This window comes from Taudactylus pleione, unplaced genomic scaffold (genome assembly GCF_031769625.1).
Source record: "Taudactylus pleione unplaced genomic scaffold, aTauple2 ptg000513l, whole genome shotgun sequence".
NCBI lineage: Eukaryota > Metazoa > Chordata > Amphibia > Anura > Myobatrachidae > Taudactylus > Taudactylus pleione.
In genome coordinates, this window is record NW_028284915.1 from 737,058 (window position 1) to 761,347 (window position 24,290).

At 42.9% G+C, this 24,290-nt stretch overlaps 1 protein-coding gene across 1 annotated transcript in view; it reads left to right on the top strand.

Annotated features, from left to right (window-relative positions):
- LOC148501567 (putative ATP-dependent RNA helicase DDX60) overlaps positions 1 to 24,290 on the top strand; it is a 600,786-nt gene that overhangs the window by 94,816 nt on the left and 481,680 nt on the right. The window contains exon 5 of the mRNA XM_088450267.1: positions 16,397 to 16,735. Within this exon, the coding sequence (XP_088306393.1) occupies positions 16,397 to 16,735 (339 nt within the window). The remainder of the gene's footprint in view (positions 1 to 16,396; positions 16,736 to 24,290) is intronic.

The window sequence follows — 24,290 nt, forward strand, 5'->3', positions numbered from 1 at the left end:
GCATCATAAACATTTTCCTTATGATTACTTAAGAGAGGGTACAAGTTACTTGTTATATTTTTATGGGTTTTCTCAACAACTGTACCTGCACCCCCATCCGCATAGGGCGGCAGTGGTGTGCTTGAACCACTGGCAATACCTTGCACAATGCTACCTTGCTGCACGTGTGCGCTATCTCACGGTGCGCACGCACCACAGTTTAGCGCTGCGCTTGTACTCTCCGGCAACGTGCTCGCGACGCTAGTTGCATCGCGTGCACACCTTTAAGCCACGCATCCCCCTCACGCTGCCATCATTTTAAACACTGGTTATATTTTACCTTTTTCATTCGAGAGCGCACCATACAGATGCTATCTCAGACATTGGCCCTCATTCAGAGCCGCACGTTAACAACAGTACGCTCGTTGCGTTCCGATGTTGACTAACCGCGCATGCGTCGGTGTTACACTGCGCATGTGCGTACGGCAGATTGCGAGCTTTTTTTCTCTCGTTCCTAAAATAGCGTACAGGAAGTGACATGTGAAATGTGATTGACAGAACAGGGCGTTTTTGGGTGTTGACGGGGGTGGAGATGAAAAAACGCAGGCGTGGCGAGGCGTTTTTGGGGCGTACATACATTAGCAGATGCGAACGTCAAATGTGTTCGGACCGTCTCATACGTCACTGAAACATCCGCTTTCCCTTCAAAATGCTCGCACAGCTTAGGGTCAGGATTACTCGACCACATTGGCGATGGCCTTCTCCTCCGTCCCGGGACTCCACGATGGTGCAGCGATTAATCGCGGCTGGTCAGTAAAGTAATTAGTGTTGGATTGAAATCCGGCTTGGTATGTGTTTGGAAAGCAGTTTATTGGGATAGCACAAAAGCGTACGCAGGTGGAAATCAGAGCTGCTAATGTCATGATTACACAATCAATTAGCGTACATTTTTGGGGTTTTATTTTGGCCACAATTTGGTGGTTATGGCCTATTGTAACAATAATGTCATCATCTTTTAATTAGCTCCCCTTTTTTTTGGTTTACTGTGGAATTTGCATCGCTATGTGATTTTTTAAACGTTCCTTAAAGAGGCCTTTTTTTTTTTTAAAGAGGGTCAGTTTTTGCCTTTAAGGCCAGGATTAAATGTAACCCATTTGTACAATAATGTCACAATACAATGTCAGTGTTTTGTTTTTAATTTATTGTTTACACACAAACAAATTGGCCTAATATTTTGTTGCCTTTTTTTGTGGCCAAGATATTTGATCCAAAAAAAAAAAAAACATAACTACTAACATAAGCGTAAATACAAAATGTAAAAACATTTCACAAGAAAGGAGAGGGAAGTTTTGACCAGAAAGGAATATGAGCCAAGCACAGAAGGAGTGTGGGAAAAGTCGCCATTGCTGTCACCGTTTTCTCGCCCGTTTGGCTGGGTGAGGGTGGGCGTCAGACCGGGTCCGGGATGCCATCGGGCTGGCCTGTCCAGAGGCAGATGTTGTGGCCTCTGGACTAGGCACAGGGCTAGGCACATTTGGAGGATTGGCTGATGTTGTGCCAGAGGTGGAGGATCCGGATGTTCCGGCAGGAAGGGAGGTCGGCTCCACCATGTGCTGGCGAACGAGCTGCTCCAGGGCATCGGCGATGCGGATGTTGGCCCTGGTATTTTCCGCCAGGGCCTGACCAATGGTCACGTTGGCCGCAGCATTTTGCTCCAGGGCCTCAGCCACCCGTATCAGACTGGCGTCCATCCTCTGCAGAATCTCCGTATGGAAATCCGATTTAAAATTGAGTTCTGTGAGGAGGCCCACTGCCTGCGAGGGGGCACGCCCTGGACTGGCTTCTGCAGGGTCCTCAGCCGGATGTACTGGTTCCTCCCCTGCAGAGCCAGCAGAAATTCTGCGGCCAAGGCTCCCCTCTGGAGCAGACTCATCCGCCTCTGTCTCTGTTAGGAAATTGGAGAAAAGACTCACATTAGAATCTACATATTGGCACAATAGCATTTCTGAGTTGGTGACATCACAAGACTTACCTTGGCCAACATGAGGAGCCGCAAAGTCTGGCATGTCCGTATCCATGTTGGACACGCCAAACACCTCCACAGCCTGCACACACCCCTGTGCCATCTCTTCTAAGTCTGTCAACTCCAAAGACACAGGGGTGGGACCCCCACCTGTCCCCCTTGCATGCCTAGCCCTGTCGGCAAGTTTTTGTTTGAGACGATATTTGAAGTCTGCCCATCTGTGGAATGAATTTGGAACCATTATCCTTTTTTTTACAATGGGGTTTGTTTATAGGATGGGAAAGTGTTTACTTACCGCCGTTTGACATCCCGGGCTAGACGGACATAATCACCCACCCTATTGACAGCAACGGCGACCTCCTCCCACATTCTCCACTTCTGGCTTTGGCTCATATTCCTGGCTGCCTGGGGCAGGATGTCAACGCACTTCTGGATCAAAACCTCCATCTCCTTGCTTGTGAAATGTGGCTGCCTTTTTTTTTTGCCAGCTTTGGCGGGTTGACTGGGGCCAGCAGTCTCTTCCATGTCATCCTCCTCACCTATTTGGGTAAATATGCAGATTTAGCCACTTCACAACTTGCACAATATTATGTTTTAAAAGAATCATTGACACAAAATGCATGAAGGCCTTACCGCCGCAATTTTGACCATTGTTTCCCTGGTTTGAAGCCATGTCTCTGCTTCCAGCATGAAATCATCCAGAAATTCTATGTGATTTCGTGACATATTTATACATGCGTCCTTAGTTTGCGGCCGCATCATTGATTGTGCGTCCCTATGATTCATCCTTAATTTGTGCGGGAAAATAAACACTGTGGTGTGTGTGGAGTCGAGGTGGGGTTGTTGGAGTGTTGTCGGTTAAGTGGTTTGGATTTTGTTGTTTGCGGTTGGAGGATTTGGCAGAGTTGGTTTTTTGTTTGTTTTTGCTACATTTCTTTGGTTTTTCCGTTCGCATTTTTTTCATTTTTTCCACATCCTTTCCTGATTTGGTAAGTTTTGTGCAGTCAAATTTGTGGCCAATTGGTGTATTCTTCTGTTTTGTGGTTCGTTAATTTGTTTAACACTCATTTCATCTTTTTTATTTTTTTTTGGTTTTCGGACCCAAAGAAGTTTTTTTGGGAAAACTTATATATTCGAGTTGGGTAAGTCCATTTTTTGTCTTGCATTTGCGAATTAATTACCGCATTTTTGACTGTTGGTGTAGTGACTTGCATTTGCGAATTAATTACCGCATTTTTGACTGTTGGTGTAGTGACTTGCATTTGCGAATTAATTACCGCATTTTTGACTGTTGGTGTAGTGACTTGCATTTGCGAATTAATTACCGCATTTTTGACTGTTGGTGTAGTGACTTGCATTTGCGAATTAATTACCGCATTTTTGACGGCTTATTCATCATATAATCCAGTTTTGCTTTTCCCTTTTCCATTTTTTGGGTCCATTTGAACCCTATTTGACGTACGGTGTGCAATGTCGTTTTCATCGATGGCCAAATGTGTGTTTCCGCTATTTTCTGTGTTGGCTTGCAACAATTTAAAAAAAAAAAAAACACCCTCTAAATTTTTGAAGTCTCATTGTTGGCTTTTTTACAGTTTATACGTATCATGACAATACCCCGGCATGTAAGCAGCTATGGATGGTATCAGAAAGCTAAGTTGTTTTTTTTTACTTTTGGGGTGGGTCAAAAGCCTTACATTGTAAACTTTGAATTTCAGGTAGATCTGGGGCGAATTGTTCTGGCCCTGCTCCCGGAAGACGACCAACCTCAAACTCGTCCCAGGCGTAGGCATCGTAGGCATGCAAGGCCCCAGATATTTCGAACACGTGTCACCCTTTTTGGAATGCCCGATGATGAGGTTTTAAGACGCTACCGTCTACCTCCCAAAATCATCATAGACACTCTCTCATTAATAGAAAGTGATCTTGAGCGGCAAATTGACAGTCCAACAGCAATACCACCACTGACGCAATTTATGGCGGTGTTACATTTCTGTGCCTCAGGATCGTTTCAAACAATGGTGGGAATAGTGGCGGGCATCTCCCAATCCTCCTTTTCCCGGATCCTGAGGGCAGTGATGGAGGCACTTTTCAAGCACCTCCATCATTTTATTAAAATGCCTTTGGATATGGGTGCCCTTAGTGTGGCCAAGGCCAATTTTTACCAAATAGCTGGCTTCCCACACATCATAGGGGTTGTGGATGGTACTCACATACCACTTCAGCCTCCAGCACGGCTGGAGGCAATATTTAGAAACAGGAAACACTATCACTCCCTGAATGTAATGGTGGTATGTGATGCCTCCCTCCAGATCCTGTCCCTGAATGCTAAATTACCCGGAAGTGCTCATGACTCCTTCGTCATCCGGCAATCAGGGATATGGCAGAAATTAACCAACCTACAAGCTGGTGATGCGTGGCTTCTGGGTAAGTGGAGACCTTTAGTACATAACAATGTTAAGCTTGATACACAGTGTTCCTGATGTGGTCTATTTTTGTTCACAGGAGACAGTGGATACCCTTGCATGTCCTGGCTGCTCACTCCTTATTTGGCTCCCACACCAGGGCCACAAAGTGCGTATAATTCCGCACTTACAGCCACCAGGCAAGTGGTGGAGAGCTGTATCGGCCTTTTAAAAGGCCGATTCAGATGCCTCCACTGCTCTGGTGGCGAGCTCATGTATGTGCCGGATATGGTGTCGAAAATTGTGGTCCTGTGTGGGATATTTCACAACATTGCCATAAGGAGTGGTGTCCCAATGCAGCCAGAGGATGCCTTACCTGAGGATGGCCCCCCCGAGGTTGGTCGAAGGTCAGTATGTGGGGGGGCCATACGCGATGATGTGGTGGCCAGATTTTTTAGGTAAGTTTGAACAAAACTCCAGTGTTTATACCTAATGTGTTTGTGTTTTTTGGCGAACATCTAATTTATTTTTATTTTTCTCACCATCTTCTGTTTGTTCACATAATCTTTGGCACTCCAACGCTCACTACTTCCTGCTACCCTTACCAAACCTGGATCTGGTCCTTTTGGGCATATATTCTGGAACCCATATCGCAACGCCATGTTTGTGGAATCATGTTGCCATGGTCCTTCGTCAACCAGTTCTTGATTTTGTGTTTTTATTTAATTATTTCTTGGTATGTGTTGTATTTGAATTTATCACTGTGTATTTTTTTTGGGAGTGACCACTTTGTTTTCTCTGTTATGTTGTGAATAAATGTTTGAAGAGTGAAATGGTCTTCCTTTTTTGGGACGTTAACAGCAAGTGTAACCAGGTTAACACAAGTTACATTTGACTAAGGGGTAAACCAGTACTGACGCCAGTTGAGCAAAACTGAAATATGTTTTCAGCTTCCCAATCCACACCAAAAGGAAGCCTGGCCCAACCTTGGGATTTGTAAGATTGGCCTAAGCAGCTTGCGCACCAAGTAGGAACCTGGAAAATGTAGAAATCTGTAATTGACACTACACCCAAAAAGGGAAATGACATTGTTACTGTTATGTGTTTCTGGTGTCTGTTTGACATACAAAGAAAAAACACAATCTAACTTTTAAAAAAGGGAAATCCTTGCAGGAACAGTCTACTTATGTCAGGCTAAACTATCTTGGTTTTGGTTTTTAAAAATGAGCCACAACGTATATTTGTCTTAATAAATTTAATTGGAAAATAGAACCAAAAAAAAAAAACTAATGCCGAAGGAGGCCAGACAGCCGGTCGAGGGCCACCAGAAGGCCGATTACATGTTGGCGCATCTGCCCCACAACATCCGCCACCTCTTGCCGACGCCTCTGTTCCTCTGTGGGTGAGAAAAGTGTGTGGGTTAATACAACAATAGGGAATCCACAGAAAAATTGAAAAAAAAAAACAAATCACTCCTAAACCCAAAAACAAAAATAAAAAGGGTGGGCTGGCAAAAATACAAGGCCTAGGTACAAATTCCCACAGGTATGATATGTGTATGCTTAAATCACCAGGAAGAGGTAAAGGCAAACCTTCACAATCAACAAAAGTCAAGCCACAAAAACACGAAGAAAGGCACGACACATGATTACATACAAACAGTTTGTGCTTTAAAAAAAAAATTAAAAAAACATACCGGGAGACAAAACGGGAGCTCCGGCCAAACCTCCATGATCCTCCTCGGAGGATCCGTCATTCCCCAAAGAATGGGGCGGAGTTATGCTGGACTCCGGGGAGGGGGTAATTGGAAGAGGGGTGGGTGGAGGAGAGGGGGAAGTGGGACGGAGGGGAAGGAGGCCCGACATTTCCGGGAGAGGGTCTGGGAAGGATGGGGAGGAGTGGGGAATAGGGGAAAGATTTGGGGTGGAGTGTTGGCTGGGGGTTGGGGAGAGTGGGCGGGAATGCCGTCTGGACGGACGGTGATGGCGGAGTCTTGGCTGTCCCCCTAAAATATGTCAAAGAAATTGCGTTTATTTTATGGACAAATCCGGGCAACCAAACTAAAAAAAAAAAAAAAAATAAAATAAAATAAAAAAAAATAGCAGTAGAATTAAAAAAACAGAAATAGAGGGGAAACATGCAGACGCAGATATGAGTACAAATAATAAATAGAACAGACAGGAAAACATGCAGACGCAGATATGAGTACAAATAATAAATAGAACAGACAGGAAAACATGCAGACGCAGATATGAGTACAAATAATAAATAGAACAGACAGGAAAACATGCAGACGCAGATATGAGTACAAATAATAAATAGAACAGACAGGAAAACATGCACACGCAGATATGAGTACAAATAATAAATAGAACAGACAGGAAAACATGCAGACGCAGATATGAGTACAAATAATAAATAGAACAGACAGGAAAACATGCACACGCAGATATGAGTACAAATAATAAATAGAACAGACAGGAAAACATGCAGACGCAGATATGAGTACAAATAATAAATAGAACAGACAGGAAAACATGCACACGCAGATATGAGTACAAATAATAAATAGAACAGACAGGAAAACATGCACACGCAGTTTGCCCCACAAACACAAACATTAAAACCACAATACATAACACTTACTTGCCAGGATCTGCATGCGAAAGCATGCCAGCAAGCGGGGCGTTCGCCGTTGCAGGTCGGACCACCTGCGCTCCAGCTGCCCGATGTTGCGGCGTGAGCCGAAGGACCGCAGGCGGGACCGTACCTCCGCATACGCGGAGCGCTTCTGCCGGTTGGTCATGGGTTGAGGCTGGCTGGTGATCCGGCGATCCATGACCTCCGTAAGCACCAGCAGCTCACGCCTGGTGAATGCGGAGGCTCTCATGATGGCAATGGTGTTTTTCTTAAAAATCATTTTTGATAAAGTGTGTACAAATTTTCTGATTGGCTAATGTATTTTGGAAATTAACAGGAGCAATTTTATTGGTTAGTGTATGAGTCATGTGTTCGACAGGGCCAGAAATCTCTGGAGAGTTATGATAGGCTTGATGCAGTGACATGCGTAAGCAAATTTAAATAAAGAAATCAACCCAGGGAAATATGCGGGGATCCACAGCAATAGTACAATTGTTTAATTGTGGTTCACATGTTTTTTGAACAATAAAAGCGAATGTTTCATCCGTACGTATTCTGCGGGTAAACACAAACACGGACAAGAGTAAAGTTTCTTGCATTGTGTTGAAAACAAACAAACAATTAAGCTAATTGATACATTGATTGGCATGATACGATTGATGGAGGTAGGCAGAATAAAGGAGCAGGTAATCGACATCTGACAAGGCCACTTCCTGTTTATACGTGTGCGTGCGTTCCTTTCAAGCCATTTCGGGGATGTACGCTCGCTATTTCGTACGCTCGTTAGTTAGAGGAGGGGTCGTCAGAGTTTAGGGAGGAATTTTAGATGCGAACGAAAATACGAGCGAGCCATTGAATTTAAATATTTTTGTACGTACGCCTAACGTACGTGCGCCCGCTTGCGAGTGGGTCTGAATGAGGGCCATTGTTCAATACCTCCTTATCAAAGCTACCAATTCTGGGAAACGGTCTAACACTCTTCATCGTCATTTTAAACCATACATCACAGTACCTAATTGCATAAGCACCGTACTTAGGGCCTGATTCAGAGCCGGACGCAATTAGCGCTCGCTCGTTCAGAAAAAGGGGGTGGCTATTCATATGAACCGTTCGCTCCTTGCGGTCTGTTGCCACCTCCATGTCTGAACGAGCGAACAAAACATGTGGACGTTCATTTGAAAAATACGCCCCCTGGCCGCTCGCATCATACGTCATGTCCGCTATTTATTAGATTAATCGAGTACATCGAACAGCGTATGAACTGCTCTCTATTCTTGTGGTTGTTTTTTCCTACCACTATATTGCGAGCAGTTCTGACTATAAAACAACCAAGTGACGTGGTCAATGACGCTGCTGTATTAATTATGCACACCCATAAAATGCCCGTTTTGACCTTTAAGCACGCCTGCGTTCTGATCTCCACTCCCCGTTTTCAAGCACCTTCCCCTGTTACCACCCACATACGCCTCATTCTGTCACTCAAAATAGCAGGCATTCGCTATATAGCGAACAAACGATTTTCGGCTGCACTGACTGGTTTGCGCATGCGTATTAAAAACCGTACGCATGCGCAAATGGGCGAACATCGCTCAGAACGAGCGTACTGCCGCTTACGAGCGGCTCTGAATCAGGCACTAAGTATGCATAATATGGCGTGCCGACCCAAGTGGCGCTTCCAACAGCAGCACATCATCTAACATCTCTACCGTTTGCTTGGCTCCCATTCTGGGAGAACCCTAAGCTTTTCTATAGAGATTTAAACTGGTGAAAGACAGTCAAGATACTTTCACTTACCTGCGGACGATATTAACAGGATGTGCCCACACACCTATGGAAGAATAACCAGGCTGCTTCCACGCACCTAATCCCTTTTTGACTACCTTTCAACTGCTAGCATGTAGGTATTCCAATAATACTTACCCTTTTCAGTGATTTCGTCCACCCTCTACCCAGTTCACAATCACAATTTAGCCAAAACTGTGCGGTTCAATTACAATGCTCAAATAACCCTAACTGATCACTGAATACTGCAACCACACTGAGAGCCGAACCTACAACAAAGACAACAACTACACCTGCTTATGTGTTAGAACGGTATCTACTAAGAAGCTACTAGGTCGACCCTTGCGCCTAGTCCTTAAGGGTCCTACGATACCCAAAACTAGGGAACTCTTGTCCCTACCAACAAATACTCACTGTTGCACACCCTTTTCCTGCACATAAAAATACACCTTTTCCCAGACTATGGCAACACTGATCAATGTATTTACAACAATTAAATTTTTCAATATCACCATGCACTCTCAACGGCTTTGTTTAAAACACGTGGCAGCAATACAGGAAATACATATATATGCTATTGTGCGACAAGTCGCTTACACAATAATGCGACTACTACACAACACGTATTATGACTTTACGCTATAGTGCGATTTGGTCGCATACACAATAATGCGACTTCCCCTCTTTTTTTACACAAAAAAACTATCGATGAAGGAAAACAAACTTTTTCCTCCCTTGTCCCTGGATTCTCAATCAGCGCTCCTAAAGCCACAATAACAGGTAGCGGACTCTCAGCAACAAAGTGATAGCAGATTTCGAAGGCACAATGCGTTCTCCTGCTAGGCGCCTCCACCCTTTTGCTGAGAGATCGTTACCGAGTGTTACCTAGTGCCCGGTAGCGTGATAAACACCGCGAGCCCCCAACTATCGATTCCTACCTATCTATACCTTCTAACAATCGATTCCTGCTAAAATTGTCGCTATTCAGTGTAATGAGTCGCACAAGAAATAAATGCTTTCAGACTTTGAATGTGGTTCCAAAGCACAAAAAGATATTATTCAATATAAAAACAGATGGTTACAAGCTGTGATCTAAATACAATTAGTGCAAATAAATCATACAGACCCAAGGTACAGTTGTTACATACACGTGCTCTGGGCCCAGATACCGGCATCAGCATTAGAAACCTCCGTCAACAGCACAGCAAGAGGACATAAGACTGGGGTCAGAGAGCGCACATGCAGGGATAGGCAATACAATAGACAAGTTTGACATGATTCCATTGGTTCTTCTTAAAGATGCTTTTGTTACAGGATAGTTCATAGGTCAATTCAAATAGAAACAAACAGCCTCCAACCGCCCTTTGTGTTCTTTTTCCCGCTGCATGCTAATCTAAGCTGCTAACATTACAGAGTACATTTTAATGTTTTAACTCTCTATAGTCCATAGTTTGCAGAAGCATGTTCCGATCTTCTCACCGATGATACCGGAAATCTGTTGAGACACAGTGGATCAATACAACACCAAACACAGTCTGCTTACCATGTACTAAACCTTAGATATCAAATAATCTTTATTTCACAACATTAATAATTACTGAATAAACCTTGAATATTACACTTTAATGTTAAGGAACCTTTCATGTATGTGTGTAATGTGTAAGTATTGGGGAATTGGGAAAAGATGCTAGTTAGCGCTGTGCGACTATGTGTTTGTGGAGTACACCATGGAACGTGTTTTGCAGGGTTAATCATTTTATATGTTTTAGTGTCAGTCTGTATTTACATGGTGAGGACTTTTACCTTCTTTCTATTGCGTGGGAATCGCACGATGCTAAATAGTAGCATCGCCTTACAGAAGGATGCCCACTTCCCCTTACTCACATCTGGTTACTTTAGAAATATAGAGAAATGATCAGTAACAACGAGTAACATCGGACCTATACGTACACTTGCACAAGCCCAGACCTCACTCAGAAATTGCTAACACCCACACACACTATGAGACCTCAGGCTGCTTAGGCTGTAGCAGTGGATAGTGCATGCACGCCCCTGCAACACCGTTGAAACGCACTGGCATGCCTGCGTTCGCCCGACTACCCCCGTCACCACCCCCAAACGGCACTTCCTGACAATCACTCTGCATTGGGTCTTTATAGCTTCTGCAATCGCTGTCCTGATCGCAATAGCTTGTTCACGCAAGCGCACTGTGATGCATGTGCATGCGCAGAACGCATCAATCTAACAATTGCATGCGTATTAGCAACTACGATCCTTGCTAAATCAGGCCCCCAGTCCATTCTATCCAGTTCCTAGATCTGGTAAACAAGTGTCCTATACAATCTTGCACACCTGTCTGGTTTTACCATTGAGACTTGTTCTTACAGCAACCATCGGTAGGTTCTAGCCGATACCTCCAACCATCTATCTCATCCGATGCTTACAACATCAAACTCTTATCAATTAAGTTACTCAATAAATCAACATCAGTCCCAACCGATGAAGTTCATCAATTCATCAACATCGGACTCTTATCAATTAAGATCTTCAGTTCATCAACATCGGTCCCAACCAATCAAGGTAATCAATTCTTCAACATTGGATTCAATTCGATCAACTTCTTCAAATCATCAACATCAGTTTCAAACCGATCCAGCTCTCAATCCAGCATCATAGGTTCCAATCTAATTCTGCTCATTTCATTCAGTATAATATATTCAGTTCCATTCCATTCAGTTCCATTCTTTTAGAATGTAAGCTCTTAAGAGCAGGGCCCTCTACCCTCTTGTGCTTCTCCCTGCTTTAGTTTCATCTACTTCTTACTCACCACTAGGGCACCTAACACTTGGTTGCTTATGCTCTGTTGTTGTTTGATGGGCACTTCTTGCGTACCATACGGTCAAGCTGCTCCCACAACAGCTGAATGGGGTTGAGATCTGATGACTGCACTGGCTACTCCATTACAGACAGAATACCAGCTGCCTGCTTCTTCCTTAAATAGTTCTTGCATAATTAGAAGGTGTGCTTTGGGTCATTGTCCTGTTGGAAGAGGAAATTGGCTCCAATCAAGCGCTGTCCACAGGGTATGGGATGGCGTTGCAAAATGGAGTGATAAACTTTCTTGTTCAAAATCCCTTTTACCTTGTAAAAATCTCCCACTTTACCAGCACCAAAGCAGCCCCAGACCATCACATTACCTCCACCATACGTGACAGATGGCGTCAGGCACTCTTCCAGCATCTTTTCACTTGTTCTGCGTCTCACAAATGTTCTTCTTTGTGATCCAAACACCTCATACTTCGATTCGTCTGTCCATAACACCTTCCTCTGTCCATTGTCTGTGTTATTTTCCCTTTTTCTTTGCCACTCTGCCTAGAAGGCCAGCATCCCGGAGTCACTACTTCACTATAGACATTGACACTGGCGTTTTGCGGTACCATTTAATGAAGCTGCCAGTTGAGGACTTGTGAGCCGTCTTTTGAACAAACTAGAGACTCTAATGTACTTGTCTTCTTGCACAGTTGAGCACTGGGGCCTCCAACTTCTCTTTCTACTCTGGTTAGATCCTGTTTGTGCTGTTCTCTGAAGGGAGTAGTACACACCGTTGTAGGAAATGTTCAGTTTCTTGGCAAGTTCTCGTATGGAATAGCCTTAATTTCTAAGAACAAGAATAGACTGTTGAGTTTCACATGAAAGTTCTCTCTTTCTGCCGATTTGGAGAGTATAATCGAACCCACAAATGTGATGTTCCAGAAACTCAACTAGCTCAAAGGAAGGCCAGTTTTATAGCTTCTCTAACGAACAAACCCATTTTCAGCTTTGCAAACATAATTGCACAAGGGTTTTCTAATCATCCATGAGTCTTCTAACGCGCTTAGCAAACACAATGTACCATTAGAACACTGGAGTGATGGTTGCTGGAAATGGGCCTCTATACACCTATGTAGATATTCCTTTAAAAAGCAGATGTTTGCAGCTAGTATAGTCATTTACCACATTAACAATGTATAGAGTATATTTCTGATTAATTTAATGTTATCTTCATTGAAAAAACTGTGGTTTTCTTTCAAAAATAAGGAAATTTCAAAGTGACATCAAACTTTTGAATGGTAGTGTGTATATGTGTGTGTGTGTGTGTGTGTGTATAATATATATATACTGCACTCCCCAGTAATATGGGTGTCCGCTCAATCAGAAGAAGTGCAACAGTGGTGATCTGTTGCTAATGGAAACATGTAATAATTAGAACTGCATTTGAGCACCCATCGTGCTTGTATATATTAAGTGTATATAAAAAGGAATACAAGTGGTAAGATTATTATTTCAAAGTGCAATATGTGCTCATGTGCACTAAATGTGGTAGAACAATAAAAACCTAAAAATCTTTGGTATCCAGTGTATTAGAAGATCATGGTACGTTCATACCATAAAGTGCATTGTGCAGAAAAAGTACATGATAGAATTTCAGAATATTTTTAAAGTGCACTGTGTGTATGTATACATTAGTATGATACAATTATATACCCTTAAGTATCTAAAAACAATAAACATGTTTATACCATAAAGTGCAGAAAAGGTACAGTTCTGTGCAACAATATTATCCCCCACTGATACATTTTTTTCACATATATATCAGTGGGGGATAATATTGTAGGAGTGCTAAGGGGACGCCTATTCCATCCTATGACCAGTTGATCCAGGACCTCTATGGCTTTGGAAGTACCCGGGCTCTGTAGCTGCTTGTTTCTGTTGATCTGCATATATCATCTGGTACGAGGCCAACCATTTTTATTTTTTTTATATTTTATTGTTTAATAAAACTTCTTTTTGTGATTTACTGCACCATGAGTTTTTTTTATGTTTAATTACATGATTCACCTGTGAGCTGGAAAATTACCCAGGTCTCAAAGATACCTTAATGAGAGTGCCATTAGCTATATTGATGTAAATAGGTGAGAGCATCCATTCTGCTATTTATTACATCCATTATGTATGGAATAGTTTTCTCCATCCATTAAGAATTTAAAGATACCTTTATGTGAGGATTACTGCACTTATTGACGTAAGACACTGTGTAAGCATTGTGGTTCAAGTTTAGTCACTTATTCAAAATTTTCGTCACATCATTTAAATGATAAAGATACCTTTATTATATGAGGACTATCACATATGTTTATGTAAGCATATGTAAGCATTATTTCTTCTATAATGCATGAGAACACTGGGTGTGGGATACTATGTTCCCATCTACAGACACTGGTGGCACATATACAGCCGAGTTATTTTGGGTTTTAGAGTGGTCCTCATACTCATACAACTTTTTTTGTTTATTTTTCTTGTGTTACATCCTTGAGAAAATCCCTTATGTGAAGGAAGACGTCTAACGACATACAATCACACTATTGGATGAGATTGGCGCAGAAGAATTTTACCTTCATTTGTTTATGTTAAGTTAGTGAGGTGGCTGCTGGGTGCTGGCGAGTAGCCAGCTGCATGGTGACAGAGTGCTTTCTGTAATCAGTGATGTCATCAGGCAGTGAAAGTAGGTTGTAGCTCTGTGTATAGTTGCTAAGGGGTCTATTTACTAAGCCTTTGGTGGAGATAAAGTGAACGGAGATAAAGTCCCAAACAATCAGCTCCTAAGTGCCATGGCAAAGGCTGTGTTTGAAAAATGACAGGAGCTGATTGGTTGGGAATTTATCTTCGTTCACTTTATCTCCATCCAAGGCTGAGTAAATAGACCCCTGAGTCACTGTGTAATCATTTACTGTTGTGGCCATAAAGCACATGCATACGTGGTCTGAGTGGCTGCATAAAGTGCAACCTTCTGTGCCACAGCATTCAACAAAGGGCCATTCGCTATCACCCCTGTCCAGGTTGCCTCTGCTCTTCCACATATCTGTAATAACACATCCCCCTTAACATCTGTAATAACACATCCTTATTCGGGAAGCAGTCGGGAAGCCTACTGACGTAATCCCGACCGCCGACTTCCCGACTGCTTAATCCCGGCAAGGCACTAATGACAGGTGTCGAAATCCCAACTCCTGTCATTAGACTTATGCCGGGAGCCCGACAACCGGCTTACCGATCGAATCGTACACCCGCGGAGGGGGGAGGGTTAGGTTTAGGTTTAGGGTTCCCGGGGGGGGGGGAACTTAGGGTTGGGCACTCCCCTGGGAGGTTAGGCTAGGGGAAGGGAGGGTTAGGCACCCCCCCTGGGGGACTTAGGTTTAGGCTGCGGGGAAGGGAGGGTTAAGTTTAGGCACTTAGAGGGGGGTTAGGGTTAGGCACTTAGAGGGGGATTAGGGTTAGGAACTTGGGGGGAGGTTAGGGTTAGGCACCCCTAAGGGAGGGTTAGGGTTAGGGGGTAGAATTAGGTTAGTTAGTACTTACCTTAGGACGATCGAGATTTCCTCCTCTGTCGGGCTGCCGCTGTCAGGATTTGAAATCATACTGAATTTTACCCAAATTCACCCTAATTTGTATAGTAACACGTCCCATTCCCTCATGTTTGCTTGTAACACCCCAATATCACATTTTATAACACATCTTACCATGAACTCTGTAGTAGGACATCCTACCTCCCTTGTAGTACTGTAGCACACTTTCCCTCTCTCAGCTGTAGCAACATATGCCCTCATAGCAACAAATGAACACATTTTCCTCCATTACTCCAACTTCCTTTAAGCAACACATCTCCATGCACATGTCTTACCTGCCTAGCACAATCTGTTAGAGAATCAACTATTTTGTTCTGATTTTCTCCAGTCAGACCTCACTGTGACTGTGGAGAGAGTGAAACCTGTTATTAGATAGATACATGCGTTTCTGCCCTTAGATTTTGCGCCTTCCAGAATTGTTTGCGCCCCCTTCTCAATCCTTTATTTATGCACAGGTGTGTTCATCTATTAGGTTTTGTCTGTAATGTTTACACAGAAAAATCCTGAAAACATGATCTGTAGAATTATGGTACAGGTTGAGTCTCCCATATCCAAATATTCCGAAATACAGAATCATTTTGGTATGACTGAGATAATGAAATCTTTGATTTTTGATGGTTCAATGTACACAAACTTTGTTTAAGGCACAAATTATTAAAAATATTGTATAAAATTACCTTCAGGCTGTGTGTATAAGGTGTATATGAAACATAAATGAATTTAATTTCTGTACACAAACTTTGCTTCAGCCACAAAATTATTGAAAATATTTTATAAAATTACCTGCAGGCTGTGTGTATAAGGTGTATATAACACATATATGCATTGTGTGTGTATATTGCAGTCCCATTCCCAAGATATCTCTATATGGTATGCAATTATTCCAAAATACGGAGTATTCTGTTATCCAAAATGCCAATAGTCCCAAGCATGTTGGATATGGGAGACTCAACATGTATTTTCTAGAGTAGCATATTTTGATGTTTCCTGGTCCTGTCTGAATCAATCTTTTAAGCGGTGTTCTGATATTCTGTACAGTGTTAGTGAATAAAGAAAATAGAGTTTTTCAAACACAAATACAATATATGTAATGTTTCTCTTTTCATTGTGTTCTTTGATATTCATAGGATATGGAACAAATGTATTTCCAATTCCCTCATTTGATGTCCTTGCGTACACAGCTTATGCTGCACCTACAGAAAAATACAGATACAGTTGTCCACACATTTTCCAACTTTCTTTCTGAGGAATGGAAAAACTTTCTCAGGGAACAGCCACCATACTTTTTGATGGTTTCTGATACAGGAACAACCCATAAACAAACAGTTTTACTCCGTTTGCTAATACTAAGCACTCTGGGAAGCCAAATCGATGTTGTGCTCATTGATGGACAAGAGTCTGATCACCTCAGAGTGTATGGATTTCATGCCAAATCTAACATTCACCAACAGAGATTCCTACAAAAGGTAAGAAAAAGTTGCCATGCATCTTAAATCTAACTAAATACTGTGGAGTATTGTTTGGAGCAAAATAACCTTGTATCAAGTTATCTTCATATCTATGTGTTTTTTGCCTTTGTTGTTATATGTTTCCATTATTGAGCGCTACAAACATGATGTGAACCATATAACACCCATTTACAGTACCATGACAGCACAGAGATTCTCATTCCTGGGCAGCAAACAAGTTACAAATGTACATACTGTATTTCCCAATATTTAACAATAAGAAAAGTATGGTAGTTTAGGCCACATCCCAATTCAAACAGGCCATGCCTAAGCCAGCTGGATTTTCCCCAAAATTCCTAATTCTGGGATGTGAATTTATGGAGCACAGAGCAAAATTTGCAGCATGACAACTGAATAATATCATATATCCGAAAACAATATAATATCATAATGTAACATGACTCCAAAGCAAAGGACTTAAAAGATTTTAGCATTTCTCACATTCTGGATTATTATAATAATATATTTCTATATTCTTTGATTCCGAGTTGTACGCTATGAACACAGCAGCTGCATTTTTGGACGCAGCTGCTGTGTGCAAATACTGTATACTAATGCTGCAGGAGATGTCTGAGGACAAAGACACAGCATTGCATCACCATCACGACTATCGGTCGCAGTATTGTCCATCTGAGGCTGTTCAGCACTGTCCGCTCCCTGCCCCCAATCAGGCTGTGGCTTCAGGGACACTGCATGCAATGATGTAGTACTCGTTCTGCATATGTGCAGAATAGGTCCTGTGCATGCGCAGCTTAACCATCAGACTTGTACGCAAACCATTGCGTTTGAGTACGAGTCGGAATCAGGCCCATAATGCTGCTTAAAACATCCAAAAAACATTCACAAGACAGCACATTTAAGATATCTTGCCATTTACGTACAGACAAATATGCTTTGTCAATGCACATAGGATAATGTTTCTCAATATCCCCAAGCAATTTATTAGATTTAATTATCTATAAATTCTTATACATGATACATCTGGTAGGCACTGGGTTAATATTTATCACTTAACGATACAGCTTGATGAAAGCTGAAGTGTAAGTCTGAGAAAAGAAACAAACAAATAAAACACTATAAGATACAGATAATGGTAAATACAGCAGGTTGTTCTCACCGATCTGAATCATGAAGGGAGTTAAGTGAATTCTGCAAAAACCAAACAATCACTATTTTAAGAATTGCTTCTAGATTGGAAATACATTTTTCTTTTTCATTTTTGATATACAGGGGTCTATTTACTAAGCAGTATTAGGAGACAGAGTGAAAAGTGATAAGAAAGTGATAAAGTGCCAGCCAATCAGCTCCCAACTGTAATTTTTTAAACACAGCCACCTTATCACTTTTCACTCTGTCTCCTAACACTGATTAGTAAATAGATCCCACAATTTTAAATAGTACATGTTCCTGGTACTACTGGTACTGGTAGTATGCAAGCTCCATGTTTCCATAATGTAACAGGACTGGTCACATCATCTATAAAGAGATACGAAGCAAAACAAATATTAAAGTCGTCACTATTACTCAACAAGTCAGGATGTGCTTGATTTTTATAGATTTATAATAGGGCTGGTTGTCTGAGACTACTCCTATATTTAAGCTCCCTCAAACTTTTTAACTAAGGCTTTTTGCCAGTTCGACTTTGAAGATAATAAAGAAAAGAAAGTGAAATTAAATAGATAAACATGGTCTTCTTAAAGCCGTCTCCTACTACTGGGAAATTAGATATTTTGCTTCTGATCAGCTGTATTTATATGGCAAAATCACCTTTTTATTATTAGTCTTTAGTTACTCACTATTCCTGTGTCTCAAGTTTTTGGGATGGGGATAAAACAAAATTTAGCCATTTAGTTTAACAGAATGACCACAACAGCACTTAATATGTCAGGATAAGTGTGCTGTCCTTGTCAGAAGAAGTGACCTGATGAAATGCGTGATTTATGGTAGTGAGGGGAAGTTTGAATGTAGCGTGGCAGTGGTCATGAGGTGAGACAGAGAATGGAGGTTAACAAAAAACCACGAGGGACTGATTCAAGAGCTAGGAGCAAAGCAAAAAAGAAAAGGAAGTAACGTTGCACCTTGGCAGAACCATATTGCACTGCAGGTGGGGCAGATATAAAATATACAGAGATAATTAGATTTAAGAGCGGTGTCCAAACTCCACTCTAAATTGCAGTGTAAAATGAAATCTGAATGACTCATCCCCTATTATCTTACATACATACCAAAGCATTTTTATGTTGCATAAAACCATAATGGAAAAATATCTAAATCCTTTTGAACAGTATCTAATCAGTGGTGAAAGTATTATCTAGATATTCAACTTTTAATAAGTCCAGTTGCAAGATCAGTGTGTAGTATCAACGACTGTATACTGCCAAATGATATTCGTCATTAATAGTGGAAGTGTTGGCTTAACAACAATGCATTTCTAAGGACCTTACATAAGCAAATAAATTATCACAAATCGAATGTAATAAATGCTATGTCTTATTATTGGCCATCATAAAACAAAATCATAACCACTTATCGTGTCAAAATACGTGAATACCATTTGTATGGTGTCTACTGTAATCATTGGGTGTGCAAGATAAGAGTTAATTCACTTAGAAACACACAAATACAAATGATTACAGGCAGTGCTGCTGTTTATGCAAAGAATTTTCAGGTTCAAATGTCATAACCTAGCTTGATCAACCTGCATATACAGTCACAATCATTGTTTTAATTGTCCTTTATAAATGATTAAGTCCTGGTTCATTACTTTAAATCCCAAACAAAGTAATAATTGACAATTTAAATAATCATGTCCTGTCTCATTACTTTAAATAGTGTGACATTATAACTCCATGAGATCAGGAGTGGATGCCCTCGCAAGTATCAACAGCACATTACTGGCATGCCCTGATTGCGTTGCAAAAGCGATCATTGATAAATGGGCCCCTTGATCATTTATAAAGGTCAATCAACGCAATGATTGTGAACGACTATAGTGTATATGCACTTTCATCAAACTAGGTTATGACATTTTAACCTGAGGATTCTTTGCATAAACAGCAGCACCGCCTGTAATCATTTGTATTTGTGTGTTTTAAAGTGCATTCACTCTTATCAGGATACGTTTAGGAAGCCGGTGGCCACAATCCCGACCGCCGGCTCCCCGAATCCTCTATCCCGCCTAGTGATAAATGACAGGCATCTAAAATCTAGACGCCTGTCCTTTTCCCGACGCCGGGAGACAGGTGCCCGGCATCCCGATCGAAGGGATGCCGGGCGCCGCGAGCGGACTGCTGCAATTAGGTTTAGGGCACCCGGGGGGGAATTAGGGTTAGGCACCCCCCTGGGAGGGTTAGGCTAGGGGGAGGGAGGGTTAGGGTTAGGCATCCCCCCGGGGGACTTAGGTTTAGGCAGTGGGGAAGGGGGGGTTAGGGTTAGGCACTTGGGGGGGATGTTAGGGTTAGGCACCCCTAAGGAGGGTTAGGGTTAGGGGGGTTGGTTAGGGTAGTAAGTACTTACCTTAGGGACGATCAGGATTTCCAGCGTTGTCGGGCTTCCGCTGCCAGGCTTTGCTGTTTTGTCAGCCTGCCACAGCCGGGGATCGAACTGCTGGTCATGCGGCAGCCGGCTTTTCATACCGAATGCCTCTTATCTTGTACACCCAATGATTACTGTAGACACCATACAAATGACCGATTACAGCGTTATTCACGTATATTGGCACAATAAGTGCTTATGATTTTGTTTTATGATGACCACTAATTAGGACATAGGGGTCTATTCAGTAACAGTGACGATGTTGCCCAGAATATTATCGTGCAACATCATCACGATTTTTTATCAATTATTAACATTTATGTCAGCTATTCAGCAATATTTTCTACAGGATCAGCGGTTGCTGTAACACACTGTCCCTGCGATGTTACAGAAGGCATTGTTTTTGGTTTCCGAAAACAATGCCATCTATTTCTGCTTCTGCGCAAGCTCGGTCATGCGCTCGGGAACAGACTCTGTCCCTGCTTTGAGGTGACTGCTGACGGGTAAGTCTATATACAGCCTGTCCAAATTGATTGACGTGTACACAGGCTTTATATTAGTCTGTATACATGTATATTTATGCGGTTTTATATCTAATATGTATATATAAGTTTAGCACATAAATATAATTGTATACAGGCTAATGTAAAGCCTGTGTACACATGACAATCAATTTAGGCAGGTTTGACATGCTCTAGAGCAGGGGTGGCCAACCAGTCAGAGGCAAAGTGGCAAAAAATACCTGTAACTAAGCTAAAGAGCGCAAAAATGGAGCATGTCCTAGGTGTCACATGGTCACACCCCATTTTTGTGCGCATGCCTTTGGTATGACGTTTGCAGGAGTATGACCTATTTAGTGTGGTATAAGGAATAGACAGTAATTAGATAGACAATGTCTAAATCAGGGGCGGATTGGGAATTTAAAGTGGCCCTGGGAAACATTCAGAAACAGGCCCTATGTGGGCGCGACTAAAGCGCGCGTCCCAAAAGTGGGCGTGGCCTCATGGTAAGAGGTGTGTGGCCTCATGTGAAATGCCATGTCCGCAAGCCACTCCCCCCATTTTAGTTATGCTGGGGGAATATCCATCTCTCGGGGAGCTGGGGGCATGCCCACCACTCTTGGAGCTGATGGATATGCCCACAGTCCCTCTCTCCAGTTAATAAGCCCAGCAAGCATGTGAATGATTATTTGCTTACCTATATGATTTCTCTGCAACGGGGAGCCTCTGCAGAAATTGATCCTCCCGGACAGGCAGTGTCTTCAGTCAGTGATCACTATTCATACAAGAAAACAGATGGTCTGGAAGCCGCCTGTTTGCGTAGCAATAAAGCCAATGTCATCATCATGCAACAGAGGTTCAACCAGCTAATACACAGTAACAGGTTTGGGGCAGGACAAAATGTGAGTTTCCCATATTAAACAATTTTATATTAATAAAATATATTTAGTACCATTTGTATCAGTAATATGGTTTCATTAGAATTGGTTTCTTACTTTAGATTACTGTACCCCAGTCTTTTCTTCTAATAGTACCAGTGGTCCTACCATCCTATTTGTGTGTCTCCACCCATCCCCCCCTATGAATCTCTCCAGCACTGTGCCATCCCTGATAGTGGGCTAAGGATGTTTATAGTGGGCATGGGACTGTAAGGTTATTAGTTAGCTAAGAGGGCACAGGATGTGTATGTGGGAATGTGAGGTTACTAGATAGCTAAGAGGGCACAGATTGTACATAGAGGGCATAGAACAGTGAGGTTATTACATAGCTATGAGGTTGTAGAATGTACTTAGTGGGCATGGGACAGTGGCACAGAATATATATAGTGGGCATGGGACAGTGAGGGTATTAGATAGCTATGAGGGTGTCGAATTTACTTAGTGGGCATGGGACAGTGGCACAGAATATATATAGTGGGCATGGGACAGTGAGGGTATTAGATAGCTATGAGGGTGTAGAATGTACTTAGTGGGCATGGGACAGTGGCACAGAATATATATAGTGGGCATGGGACAGTGAGGGTATTAGATAGCTATGAGGGTGTAGAATGTACTTAGTGGGCATGGGACAGTGGCACAGAATATATCAGTGTGGGTATTAGATAGCTATGTGGACACAGAATATATATAATGGGCAGGGGACAGTGAGGGTATTTGATAGCTATGAGGGTGCAGAATGTACTTAGTGGGCATGGGACGGGCACAGAATGTATATAGTGGGCATGGGAAAGTGAGGGTATTAGATAGCTATGAGGGTGCAGAATGTACTTAGTGGGCATGGGACAGTGGCACAGAATGTATATAGTGGGCATGGGAAAGTGAGGGTATTAGATAGCTATGAAGGTGCAGAATGTACTTAGTGGGCATGGGACAGTGGCACAGAATGTATATAGTGGGCATGGGAAAGTGAGGGTAATAGATAGCTATGACGGTGCAGAATGTACTTAGTGGGCATGGGACAGTGGCACAGAATGTACTTAGGCCTTGATTTACTATGGATCGCTATTCTGCTAACATGCACAGTACGCAGTTGCTAATATCAGCGGTGCTATGCATTGCGATCGCAGCACAACATTGCAATCGCATACACATATAAGGATGCCCACTTCCCCTTGTCTCACATTCGTAACACTATATACAGTAGCAAAACAATCAGTAACATCGGATCCCATATGCACAATTGTAATAGACCTGACCTTACTCAGAAATTGCTAACCTCAGTGCACGCTATGAGCCTGCATATGGTATCGCACTAGATAACCTAAGCATGCCTGCTATGTGTCTGCATGCTCACTGCGATCGCAGTCCCAATCGCAGCGGCTAGTTTGCGCACGCGAACTGCGATGCATGCGCAGTGCGAAACAATCAACCAATTGCGTGAGAATTAGCAGTTGGAATCCATAATGTATCAGGCCTTTAGTAGGCATGTGACAGTGGCACAGAATGTACTTAGTGGGCATGGGACAGTGGCACAGAAAGTATATAGTGGGCATGGGACAGTGAGGGTGTTAGATAGCTATGTGGATTCAGAATGTACTTAGTTGGCATGGATCAGAGGCACAGAATATATATATTGTGCGTAGTGGGATTGAACTACCGGCGGCTCAACTGCCGCTGGTTCAAATTCCGACAGTGAAAGACAGACAGTAAGAGATCCCGACGGCCGGTGGTAAGTATCCTAACCCTCCCCTCTCCCCCCCAACCCTTCCTTAGGGGTGCCTAACCCTAACCTCCCCCCTAGTGCCTAACCCTAACCTCCCCCCAGGGGTGCCTAAAGCTAACCCCCCTTCCCCGCACCCTAAACCTAACCCTCTAGAGGGGGTGCCTAACCCTAACCTCCCCTAGTGGCGCCTAACCCTAACCCCTCCTTCCCCTGGCCTAACCATAACCTTCCCCGGGGAGGTGCCTAACCCTAAGTCCCCCTGGGGGTCCCTAAACTTAACCCCCCCATCCCTGGGCTAAGTATTATACTTACCCGGCAGACGACGATCGGGATGGAGGGGGTCGGTCTTCCGGCGTCGAGATTCAGATAGGCGTCGGCATTTCGATGCCTGTTTTAGGTCCCGTGTCGGGCAGGTAGTGTCGGGGTCTATTAACTACCGTATATACTCGAGTATAAGCCGAGTTTTTCAGCACATTTTTTGTGCTGAAAATGTACCCCTTCGGATTATACTCGAGTGAAGTGTAGCGCTGACCGGACGGAGCCGGCAGCTGTGTGTTTGCTGTAATCAGCAGCCGCGGCGAGTCTGTCCCACTGCGGGAGCCATCTTCTGGCTCCCGCAGTGGGTAATGGGAGAGACGTCATGAGTAATGAAGTCTCTCCCATGCAAAGCGGCCGGAAGAGCTGTTAGCGGCGGGACCAGGAGCGGGAGTTTCAGGTAAGTGATTTTTTTTTAATTCTTATTATGTCTCTCTCTACTGGGGGGGGACTACTGGTGGCACTACCAGGGGGCGATTCCTACAGGGGGCACTACCAGGGGG